Source organism: Colobus angolensis, unplaced genomic scaffold, assembly GCF_000951035.1.
Source record: "Colobus angolensis palliatus isolate OR3802 unplaced genomic scaffold, Cang.pa_1.0 Scaffold50, whole genome shotgun sequence".
Taxonomy (NCBI): Eukaryota; Metazoa; Chordata; class Mammalia; order Primates; family Cercopithecidae; genus Colobus; species Colobus angolensis.
The window spans coordinates 3,032,632-3,045,498 of NW_012118488.1; the positions used below are offsets into that span (position 1 = coordinate 3,032,632).

A 12,867-nucleotide genomic window follows, 5' to 3' on the forward strand; every position below is an offset into this window, starting at 1 on the left:
CACTTGAAGTTACAGAATGAAAAATTTAGTTGCTCAGTTGGACTGGCCACACTGCAAGAGCCTCAGCAGAGCAGCCAAATGTAATTAGTGGTTCTTGTAGTGGACAGAGAAGGCCCAGTGTGTAGTGGCTGTCAAGATAACAACAACAACAACAACGAAGAAATGGCTCCAAGCAGCTGGACTCTTACCAGAAACCAACAGCTTCTTGACTTCTGATTAGAAATCTGGTACCTGTTAGATGATGTGAGCATGGTGTGTGTGTTTTTGCAGGTTTGAAACATGTTTGTTGCTTATTTTCCAGCATCCGGGGAACCCCAAACTGGCTCCCAGTCTAGCTTTGTTTTCTAATTGCCTCAGGCTGATGCCTTCTCTACTTGTTGAGATGCCTGCAGCGTTGACTGAAGACTTAGATATCATTGGGATGAAGTTAAAAGCGTTAGGTGGGGATGGGGGTTAAGCAGTGTGTCTTTACTTTGGGATTATGGATGGATTCGAAAGTCTTCATTAACCCCTGAAATCTTGAAATGATGTGCAAAGTGCATTTTTCTGGTGGAGTGTTCTTGCCTTTTATCCTAATAGGAATGGTCTCAAAAAAAAAAAAAAAAGTTAAGAACCAGTTATTCAGACTATTAGGGCACAGAAAATCCATCTAATTAAGAAGGTGTTTCCTTATAGGTAGACAGGGTTGATCCCTGTCTGGGGACACAGGACCCTCTGAGATAGATTAATCCTACTCCTAGTTTCCCAGATGTGAGAAACTGAGGTCCAGAGTTGAAGGCTTGACTTGTCCAAGACCACACATGGAGCCGGAAGCTTGGCCTGGGGGAGGGGTGGAGGTGAAGGTTCTAATCTGAAGATCCCGGTTTAATCCTACTTCTTTACTGGAGATGAAAGTCCAGGCTTGACTCATGACAGGGGCCCTAGGGGAATTGGGGCCCCAAACTTGACAAGATTCCAAAACCTGCTCCCACCTTGCCCTCCTCCCTTCCTTCAACTGGCTTGCCCCACCCCAGTTTAAAGGCACTTCTCCCTCTAGGGAGGGGTGAGGGAGGCCATAAACATGATTGAAAATGGCATCCTCGCTTCTGGGTATGGAGGCTGAAAGACGAGCAGGTTTGCAGAGGATTAGAGAAATCCCAGTCCCAGGGGCAGTTTTCAGCCTCCCTCCCTGAGACCTACAGTTCCCATTCACACTGTGCACACTGCTTTCCTGGGAGGCCTGTTTCTGAGACCGTCTCATCTGGTGCATTTGCTCCTTCCTCCCTTGGACTCCAAGCCCTGGTCTCCTTCCAGCCTCTGTAAGCTCCTCAAGGTTCTGGATTCTTTCGAATAGAACACCAAAAGGAAAATTTCATTACTTCATACTAGTTTCTATTAATTTTGAACTGCTTATGACTTCAGAACTGGGTGAGCTGGAATTACCAGTCTTTTTTGTTTTTACCTTTTTATTATGGAAAGAAACACACACATAAAAGTAGAAAGGATAATGTAATAACCCCTCCATGTACCACCCATCACTTAGCTTTAACAATTACCATACATATGCAGTCTGTTTTCATTTTCCCCTGTGCTCTGATTATTTTGAAGCCAATCTTAGACATGTCATTTTATTTGTAACTTTCAGTATGTATTTCTAAAATGTAAGAATTACAATATGACTTTAAAAGATTGACAACAGGAGTGAGCCATCGTGCCTGGCTCCTAACTTACACTTTATTTATTTAGTTTGAGACAGGATCTCACTCTGTCACCCAGGCTGGAGTGCAATGGTGCCATCTTGGTTAACTGCAACCTCTGCCTCCCGGGCCCAGGTGATCCTCCCATCTCAGTCTCCTGAGTAGCTGGGACCACAGGTGCATGCCTGGCTAATTTTGTGTGTGTGTGTGTGTGTGTGTGTGTATATATATATATATATATAATATATGTATGTTGGGGGGGGTGGGGGACAGAGTCATGCTATGTCACCCAGGCTGGAGTACAATGGTGCGATCTCACTGCAACCTCCCCGCCTCTCAGGTTCAAGCGATTCTTCTGCTTCAAAGTAGCTGGGATTACAGGCGTGCGCCACTATGCCCAGCTAATTTATATATTTTTAATAGAGACTAGGTTTCACCATGTTGGCCAGGCTGGTCTCGAACTCCTGACCCCATGACTCACCCACCTCGGTCTCCCAGGGTGTTGGGATTACAGGCGTGAGCTACGGTACCCGGCCCTAACTTCTACTTTAACCGAAGGGAATTAACATGCCAGGCTCTGAGATTCATTATCTCATATAATCCTCCATACCCGCTAAGGTGGTATCAATGGATGTTTTACAGACCAGGATACTGAGATGGGGAGGTTGAGTATCTTGTCTGAGTCACACAGCCACACAGAACCACAGCCAGAATTTGAACCCAAAGCCTGTTTGAATCCAGACTCTTTGCACTGTCCCTGTGCTGCCTTTTTGAAGACATAAAGGGGACAGAAAGCCTTTGCCAAAGTAAACTCACTTTAGGCTGGAGGACAAAATAAAAAACACTTAAGAGTTCACACAACCCAGCGAACAGTGGGTCTGTGCCATGGAACTGCACTCCGATAAATCAAAACATCCCACCTATAATTCTTTAAACTATTAACTTCTTTTTCCAGGTTCCTATTTCCATAGTTAGTTGAAAAGTGATTATTTGGCATATTGAACATTGACTAGGTATTTGATGACGTCAAATTTTTGTCATCCTGGTGTGGTGGCTCACATCTATAATTTCAGCACTTTGGGAGCTGAGGTGGGAGGATCGCTTGAGGACAGACAGGAGTGTAAGACCAGCCTGGAAAACATAGTGAGGCCCCATCTCTACAAATTAAAAAAAAAAAAAAAATGGAGCCAGGCGTGATGGTGCATGTGCTGGTGGTCACCAGCTGCTCGGGAGGCTGAGGTGGGAGGATCGCTTGAGCCTCGGAAGTCAAGGCTGCAGTGAGCCAAGATCCCACCACTGCACTCCAGCCTGGAGGACAGAGCAATACTCTGTCTCAAAGAAAAAAAAAAGTAGGCTCTTCCCTAATTGAGAACTGTTTTCTTTTCTCTTTGGTGTAAGTCAGTGACACTTCTCTGAACTCTTGAGGTATGAAAGGATGAGAACTCTCAGCCCAGGGAGAGTTCCCAATCTCATCTCCCTCCCAGGGGCCCTCTCCTTGTGCTCCTTGAATCTTTTACTTCCTACATAGCTTCTTAAGCTGTTGCAAGGATGCTCTTTCCCTCTGTTTTCTCCTGAATCCCCCCTGGGCTTCTGGAGAATGGTCACTCCGTCTTTGTCGCTCTTATGCCCCCTCCTTGGCCCAGCAGCCTTTGAGAGGTGAGTCCTCAATAGCTACTATATATCTGGAAAGCTGCCGCCCCTGCCCCCACATGCCCCACCCTGGCCCAGGACCTGATAACTGCTCTGTAGATCAAGGCAGGCAGAGGGCACCAGAAGCCACAGCATGTTGGCACCCAGGAAAATAGGCTGGTGCAACTGTTGCCTTTATTGCCAGGGACTGGTTGCTTCATTCTTTGAATTCACAGGTTTATCAGCTATAGGAGGGTGGAAGAGGGTGGGGGGAATTAATGAACTCAGAGTTCACCTTTCTTTTCTGAACAATGGATGTTCATTGGTTTCGGCAATCCAGGCATATAGAAGGTGCCCAGGAGATACTGCCCACAGGGCAAAGGCACTTCGCAGCTCTGGTAGAAGCTGGTCTGCTGAAGTACTGGAGTGGGTCCCTGGTCCCTGGTACCTGGACCCTTTAACTGGGAAGATGGGGGAGTGGGGTGGGCTCTAGGCAGTGGTATTTTTCACTATTTTCCCCACCAGTGCATAAGTAAAATCTTAATAACTGTTACTGTCGTCAACCCTACCCGCCTGCCTCTTTCCATGCTAGTCTGGATACTCCAGTTCCCTGGGACTGGGGACTTGGACATGGACTGAGTGCTTACTATATGGCGAGCAGCTTGTTTTATACAACTTCTCTTTGAAGTCTTCGTAAAAGCCTTATTCAAGTTTCATAGGAGGTAACTAGGTTTCAGAGTGAAGAAGTAACCAGTTAGGGTGCTCTTAGCTTCCATCTGGATCCCCCAAGTTCACAATACACGGCCGGAGCCCAGCCCATGCCAGGCCTTCTCTAAGTGTTTGTGGAATGAATGAGACTGGGACCAAGGGAAGGAAAATACGGGTTACAGTTCTCAGCAATGCCCCATGTGCTTTGGGCCTGAAAGAAATTAGGTAGCACCATACTTAATAGAAACTGGGCCAAAGGCTTAAAAGACAAAGGTTCTTCATGGCCTCTGTGCCTCCCTGCCCCCTCGTTGTGTTTTAATCAGGGCTGGGGGCTTTGCAGAAAGGAGGCCTGGAGGGGCCTGGAGTGGTTTCCCAGGGTGGGTTTTGTGCCCTGGAGGGCTGGGTGAGTCTCTGCTGGTTGGGGGCGGGGGAGGGCTGCCAGGATGTCTTTTCTTTCATTGGTTGGGTGGCCCTGCCCTCCTCCCCCTCCCTCTCCTGGAACATTCCAGACATTCCAGACGATCTGCCTGCCATTGCTTTCAGGATATGGATTAACATCCCAGCAGAGATTTGATTTCACCACTGCCACCCTTCTCCTCCCCCCATCCCCTCCACGAAAGAAAGCCTCTAAAACTGGGAGTTTGAAGTGTAAGGGAATTTTGACCTTTGACCTTAGACTGTACTAAGGGACCATCTTGAAAGAGCACACTTCAAACTGGGCTCCTAAACTGGGGTTCCCTTAGGCCCTTACTGGTTTGAACTCCCAGGTAAGCCACCCCCACCTCTCTGCCCTTCATCCAGAAGTGTTCCCTTGAGGGAGGGCCTGGGCCTGGGCCTGGGCAATACCTGTTATAGGTGTTAAACTAGGTCTGTGTTCTCAATCTTCCAATGGCATGGCCATTTCTTTTCCTCATTTTTTCCAGCAGTTTTGCTTGCATTGTGAGGGCTTCTACATTTTCAGTCTGTCTAGCTAGTCATCAGATGAGTTGTGGGAAATTCCTCACAAGGGTAGAGGCAGGGGGTTCCCTCTTGGCCAATGAATTGAATCACAAAAAGGTAGTCTGATGGCATTTGGGGACCTGGAACTGGATTTGTATCTTATTATTTTTGTCCTGCTATAATCTGACCTACTTAGGTCAAGTTCATGAACAAACCAAAGAAGAAAGCCGCAGAGATTCTCTTCAATACTTATTTCCTTCTTTCCCCATTATTTCATCCCTTGGAGAGTTTTCCTTAACATATTTAGAATTGCAGGCTAGAAAATATCATAAAGACCTTGCTTGTACCCACTGTAAAGCTGGAGATATTGAGGTCACATGGGTGAAGTGAGTGAACTGGCTCAGGATAGCCAAGGTCAATGCTTTTACAGCTAGAGCTTAGCATCCCTTTTCCCTGGTGGTCCCTTATGTTTTCAGCAGCCTTTCCCCCAGGCTTGGCAAGGGCTGGCATGTCAGATAGGAATACTGAGGCCCGAAGCTTAAGAGAGGCTTAATTAGAGGAATAGCCAGTCAGGGGCAGGTTAAGGGCTAGAACTAGACTTTCTTACTTTCTTTCTTTTTTTTTTTTTTTTTTTGAGACGGAGTCTCACTGTCGCCCGGGCTGGAGTGCAGTGGCCAGACCTCAGCTCACTGCAAGCTCCGCCTCCCAGGTTCACGCCATTCTCCTGCCTCAGCCTCCCGAGTAGCTGGGACTACAGGCGCCTGCCACCTCGCCCGGCTAGTTTTTTGTATTTTTTAGTAGAGACGGGGTTTCACCGTGTTAGCCAGGATGGTCTCGATCTCCTGACCTCATGATCCGCCCGTCTCGGCCTCCCAGAGTGCTGGGATTACAGGCTTGAGCCACCGCGCCCGGCCGACTTTCTTACTTTCTAGTTCAGTTATCCTTCAAGCCACTGGAGTTTTTTTGGATATTGTCCTTGGACTAAGAGTTTATGATCAGGGATAAACAAAGATACAAATGCAATTGACCAACACATTAAGTCAATTTAAAAGTCTTAAACCCAGGGATTAGCGCATTGATTTGGGTGGTGAGCAAGTGATCTGGGAGTCAGCCCTGAACTTGAAAGCCTTCCTTAGGGAAAATTACCTTTTTTTTTTAACGAGTCTCACTCTGTTGCCCAGGCTACAGTGCACTGGTTTGATCTCGGGTCACTGCGACCTCTGCCTCCCTGGTTCAAGCGATCCTCCTGCCTCAGCCTCCTGAGTAGCTGGAATTACAGGCACTTGCCACCATACCCTGCTAATTTTTCTTTTTTGTAGAGAGGGAATTTCACCATGTTGGCCAGGCTGGTCTCCAACTCCTGACCTCAAGTGATTGGTCTGCCTCGGCCTCCCAAAGCATTGGGATTACAGGCATGAGCCATCACGCCTGCCTAAAAATTACATTTTAAAGATGGGAAGAAGAAATTACCTGGGCATAGTGGCATGCACATGTCCCAGCTATACAGGAGGGTGGGAGGTGGGAGGATCGCTTGATCTCAGGAGGTCTAGGCTGCAGTGAACTGTGTTTATGCCACTGCACTCCAGTTTGGGTGACAGAGCACTTTACAAGATTGTTAGTAAATAATAATCATAATAAAGCTGGGAAGAAAAAAGTACTGTATAGTTACTGGGAGAGAGGAAAGTAGTGGCATTATGCTGACTTGTACCTGTGTTAATCACTCTCACCTTAGTATTCACAGATACATCTATTGTTACACTTTAAGTACTTACATTTTCTAGCATCACCTACCACCCTGTGAAAGAAATGGCCTGGAAGAGGTCAAACAATCTTGTAAAGGTCAGTACTAGTAAGTGGAGCATAGGTTTAAATCCGTATCTGTGCCAAGGACTTAACCACTGCACTATATCCTGCTGTGATTTGTTTGCGTATATTATCTCACCTAATAAATTGTGAACACCTTCAACCAGGCATTTTGTCTCTTTTGTTTATTTCTGTGTTTCCAGCATCTGGAACAAAGTAGTGTGTGAAGTAGGTATTAATTAAATGGTTGTTAGATTAATTAATAATAATGCCTTGGGCCAGGTGTTGTGGCTTATGCCTGTAATCTCAGCGTGGCTTATGCCTGTAATCTCAGCATTTTGGGAGACCGAGATGGGCGGATCACTTGAGGTCTGCAGTTCAAGACCAGCCTGGCCAATATAGTGAAACTCCGTCTCTACTAAAAATACAGAAATTAGCCCGATGTGGTGGCACACACCTGTAATCCCAGGTACTAGGGAGGCTGAGGCAGGAGAATCGCTTGAACCCAGGGGGCAGAGGTTGTAATGAGCTGAGATCGTGCCATTGCACTCCAGCCTGGGTGGCAGAGCGAGACTCTGTCTCAAAAACAAATAAAAAATAAAAAATAATGTCTTATTTAGCTTTGTATTCCTAGTGCCTGGAACATAGTTATGGTAACCTTGAGTGAGAAAGTAGTGGGACAAACAAAACAGTTGTGTGTGTGTGTGTTTTTTTTGTTTGAAATGTTAACTGAGTGCTTAGAACACCTGATTCTGCATTTCCAGGTGTGGTAGCATTCATGATAATTTTGGTCTCTAAAGCGAGGTACCCCTACTGCAAGTTTCCATTCCTAAAAGTTTATTCTTAGATTTTAAGACTATGGTGTTGGTGAGCTGAAGGTAGGGAAATAGAAACTGGGGCAAGGATTAGAAACTGCGAGTTTACAGACCCCTCATGTATTCAGAGCTTTCTTTAATTCTGCTCCCTCTTTACTTTCAGGAGCCGGAAAATTCAAATCCGAAATATTCCACCTCAGCTCCGATGGGAAGTAAGTGTTTGGGGGAAACTCTAAATGGAGTGGGATACTGGAGCCTGGAAAGTACATCTGGACCAGCTGGAGTTGCCAGAAATGATTGGGGAGGTCTGGGGCCAGGCCAGGGAGGCCTGGGTTCCATCTGTCTGTCCGTCCGTCCTTCTGTCTGTCCTTCCTTCCGTCCGTCCTTCCTCCCGTCCTTCCTCCTGTCCGTCCTTTCTCGTCCTTTCTCTCTCTCTTCTTTTTTTTTTTTTTGAGATGGGGTTTTGCTCTCTGCCCAGGCTGGAGTGCAGTGGCACAGTCTTGACTCACTGCAACCTCTTCCTCCAGGTTCAAGCGATTCTCCTGCCTCAGCCTCCCAAGTAGCTAAGATTACAGGCGTGTACCCCCATGCCCGGCTAATTTTGTATTTTTATTAGAGACAGAGTTTTACTGTGTTGATCAGGCTGGTCTCAAATGCCTTACCTCAAGTGAGCCACCGCGCCCAGCGTTATCTTTTCTTAACCCACAGCCCCATCTTTTAGGTTGTCCCTATGGTGAGAGGCATTAGGGAGATGGTGGATGAGTGTTTCCTAAGCCCGAAACTTGGTAATGTGGCAGAAGATAATTTAAGGACCCAGGCAGCCCAGGTCTGCTTACCAAAAAGCCCTTAAGGCAGAACTTAAGTACAGTCCTGCAAAGACACCCCGTCCGCATTAGCACCCCAGAAAAGTCACACTGGACAGGTAATAATGCTCAAACACTCCTATGACTCTGTCTGTGCCACATTGCTTTAGGATGCGGGGTGTCCAGTGGCAGCTTTGCAAGGGTCCTGGGACTCAGAGTTAAGTGTACTTCCCTTCTCCATGCTCCTAGGTACTGGACAGCCTGCTGGCTCAGTATGGGACAGTAGAGAACTGTGAGCAAGGTAAGAGTGGGCCGGGCATGGGGTGGTGCTTGTGGTGGGGGTTGGAGGAGTTTGGTGCATTTGCTCTGCTTCACTTTGTTTCTTTCTTTTTCTTTTTCTTTTTTCTTTTCTTTTCTCTTTTTTTTTGAGATGGAGTGTTGCTCTGTCACCAGGCTGGAGTGAAGATGGCATGATCTTGGCTCACTGCAACCTCCACCTCCTGGGTTCAAGCAATTCTCCTGCCTCAGCCTCCTGAGTAGCTGGAATTATAGACACGTGCCACCATACCCAGCTGATTTTTGTATTTTTTAGTAGAGACGTGTTTTACCATGTTGGCCAGGATGGTCTCATCTCCTGACCTTATGACCCGTCCGCCTCAGCCTCTTAAAGTGCTGGGATTACAGGCGTGAGCCACCACGCCCAGCCTCTGCTTCACTTTCCACGATCAAATCAACATTGAAAACCAAAAGAAGAAAGGCAGATAGAATGTGTTACACAGGGAAGTACATTGGATTGGGGGCCTGGACTCCTGGCCTCGGCTTCGGGTCTTAGTTATCTGTGGAACTGGGTTTCTCTTCTGTTTAGCAGGAGGCTTGAACAAAGCCACTCCTTCCCAGCATGGAGTCTCCAGGTTCTTAGGGATCAACCAAGGTAGAAATGGCTATCCCAGGATTTTAGAAATAGTTTAAGAACAGAAATCTTGCATTCAACCTGAGTTACCCTGCAGCCATTTTACTTTAAAAGCTTCATGTTTTTTGTTTTTGGCTGGAATAATCAACTGGTTGTCTCTTTTTAGAAGCTCTGATTGGTAGCAACGTATGTCTTTGGTCAATTAAAATAAAAAGCAGAGGATTTAATACTTAGTTAATGTAGTTTGATAGGTAAGCAAAATCGTTTGAAGAGTAGGCCCACAGAAGGAAAAATGATAAAAGAATTCTAGGTCATAAAAAGTTTGCCAGCTGGGTGCAGTGACTCACACCTGTAATGCCAGCACTATGGGAGGCCAAGGTGGGAGGATCTCTTGAGCCACAAGAATTTTGAGACCAGCCTGGGAAAGAATGAGACTCCATGTCTACAAGAAATTAGCTGGGAGTGGTGGTGGATACCTGTAGTCCCAGTCACTAGGGAGGCTGAGGCAAGAGGATTGCTGGAGCCCAGGAGGCCAAGGCTGCAGTAAGCTGTGATTGTGCCACTGCACTTCAGCCTGGTTGACAGCAAGACTCTGTATTGTCTCAAAAACAAAATAAAACAAGTTTTGTCCATTTAGTAATGGAAAGTGACTTTGGTTGGATATAAGGTGGACTTTAGGCAGACAAGATACTGGGTTAGGTTTGGAGATCTTAAAGAAACAAGTGAGGGCCGGGCGCGGTGGCTCAAGCCTGTAATCCCAGCACTTTGGGAGGCCGAGACGGGCGAATCACAAGGTCGGGAGGCCGAGACGGGCGAATCACAAGGTCAGGAGATCGAGACCATCCTGGCTAACACGGTGAAACCCCGTCTCTACTAAAGAATACAAAAAACTAGCTGGGCGAGGTGGTGGACGCCTGTAGTCCCAGCTACTCGGGAGGCTGAGGCAGGAAAATGGCGTAAACCCAGGAGGCGGAGCTTGCAGTGAGCTGAGATCCGGCCATTGCACTCCAGCCCGGGCGACAGGGCGAGACTCTGTCTCAAAAAAAAAAAAAAGAAACAAGTGGATAATCACTTGGTTTGAGATTAATATTAATTTTAATATTAATTTTAAATATTCCTCTCCAAATTATTTGTGGAAAGGGGTAAGCTATAAATGATTATAAATGATGAAAACCTTCACCCACCCAAGAGTAAACTGATGAATCTATCAAACACGTTCTAACCATGCTCTAATCTTGTAGCTTGCCTTTTATCTTAAATGCCAGGATGCAGCAGGACTAACTGATAACTACTGCTCAGTACTGTTCACAGTTTAGACTAATGAATACGTTACTCCTGGACAAACAGTAAGATTGAGCAGTGGCTTGGGAGCAAGTGCGTGCTGAATTTCACTGAGTGCTGTATAAGGAGTCAACACTAGTTTAAATTTATCCAAGGCTCACTAGGGAGCTGTAACACACTCTATCTGGAAAGATATCTGCTACCTGGAGAGAACCGTATGGGAAATGTTTGACTTTGTTGGACAATAGAGAAAGTCCTTAAGTCTGCTCAAAAGTCACTTTGTGAGTGAGGTCCATTCTTTCTACCTATCTCATCCTCTTTCATGTGATTTATTATTATTATTAGTTTTTGAGATACAGTCTCTCTCTGTCACCTAGGCTGGAGTGCTGCGGTGTGATCTTGGCTCACTTCAACCTCTGCCTCCTGGGTTCAGGCGATTCTTCTGCTTCAGCTCCCAAGTAGCTGGGACTACAGGCACCCACCACCACACCCAGCTAATTTTTGTACTTTAGTAGAGATGGGGTTTCACCATATTGACCAGGCTGGTCTCGAACTCCTGAGCTTGTGATCTGCCCGCCTTAGCTTCCCCAAATGCTGGGATTACAGGAGTGAGCCACCACACCTGGCCTCATCTGATTTATATTTCTCCATAGCAGTCATCACTGTCAAATATTCTGTAGAACTTGCTTATTTATTATACTTACTGTTGTCTCTCTCTCCATAAACTCCACAAAGGCAGAGGTTTTTTTGGTTTACTGTATTTCCAGTCACTGGAAGATTGTTCTTGCAGAAGCTTCCTTACCACTGAGGAGGGAGAGACCTGCTGATGCAGGCCAGAGCAGTTAAGAGTGGTCTGGGGCCTAGTGTGGTGGCTCATGCCTGTAATCCCAGGACTTTGGGAGGCTGAGATGGGAGGAATAGCTTTAGCACAGGAGTTTAAAGGCTTCTTTGAACTCTGATTACACCACTGTACTCCAGCCTGGATGACAGATTCTTTGCACTGAAGTTTGTGACCAAGTGCCTTCTCTGTCCTTAGTGTTGTGGGGGCAGAGGCTGAATTTAAGCCATGGTCCCCCACCCCATGGTTGAGCAGGCCCAGAGGACCCAAATTCACAAGACATTGGTATAGGAGAAAGGAGGTTAACTTTATTTATTTATTTGAAACAGAGTCTAGTTCTGCCTCCTAGGCTAGAATGCAGTGTTATCACAGCTCACCGCAGCCTCAAACCTCTGGGATCAAGTGATTCTCCTGCTGCCCCAGCCTCCCAAGTAGCTGGGACTGTCGGTGTTTACTGCTGCACCCGGCTGATTTTTTTTTTTTTTTTTAATTTTTTGTAGAGACGGGGTCTCCCTGTGTTGCCAGGCTGGTCTCAGATTCCTGGCACGACCTTCTGAAGTGATTCTCCCACCTCAGACGGTTAATTTTAATAATTGTAAGTGAGAAATATGTTTCTAGACTGCTTGGGATTCTAATGTCAGCTTGCCAAACCATTCTCCTAGAGCCAAGAATTTTGATGGGATCAATGGCTAGCATCCTGAGGCTACAATGGCCACATCCAAGACAGGAAATCCTTTCCCTTGGAAAACATGCAAATTCTTTTTTTTCTTTCTAGACTTCTACAGCCATTCCTGTCAGTCCATTTAGCAGGATTTTTTTTTTTTTTTTTTTTGAGATAGAGGCTCGCTTTGTCACCCAGTCTGAAGTTCAGTGGCACAATGTCTGCTCACTGCAACCTTTGCCTCCTGAGTTGAAGCAATTCTCCTGTCTTAGCCTCCCAAGTAGCTGGGATTACAGGCATGCACCACCACACTGGGCTAATTTTTGTACTTTCAGTGGAGACTAGGTTTTGCTATGTTGGCCAGGCTCATCTTGAACTCCTGACCTCAAGTGATGCACCTGCCTCGGCCTCCTGAAATGCTGGGATTACAGGCGTGAGCCGCTGTGCCCGGCCTCTATTTAGCTGGATTTTAATACACGTTGGTCTTGCGTCCTTGAGAATACATAGACCGCTAGAATGGATTTAGGTGTTTACAAGTTTTGTCAGCCATATCTTTGCAGGCCATTTCTTGGGATGTTTACTTCTATAAATTGCTAATCTCATTCAGTATGTGTTGATTTTTTTTTTTTTTTGAGACAAGAGTGTTACTCTGTTGCCCAGGCTGGAGTGCAGTGGCACCATCTCGGCTTACTGCAAGCTTCACCTCCCAGGTTCACGCCATTCTCCTGCCTCAGCCTCCCAAGTAGCTGGGACTACAGGCGCCCGCCACCATGCCCGGCTAATTTTTTGTATTTTTAGTAGAGA

General features: G+C 46.4%; 1 protein-coding gene across 3 annotated transcripts in view; it reads left to right on the forward strand.

Moving 5' to 3' along the window:
• IGF2BP1 (insulin-like growth factor 2 mRNA binding protein 1) overlaps nt 1-12,867 on the forward strand; it is a 68,153-nt gene that overhangs the window by 21,410 nt on the left and 33,876 nt on the right. For all 3 annotated transcript variants that reach the window (XM_011959894.1, XM_011959896.1, XM_011959895.1), the window contains exons 3-4: nt 7,734-7,782; nt 8,623-8,674. In XM_011959894.1, the coding sequence (XP_011815284.1) occupies nt 7,734-7,782; nt 8,623-8,674 (101 nt within the window). The remainder of the gene's footprint in view (nt 1-7,733; nt 7,783-8,622; nt 8,675-12,867) is intronic.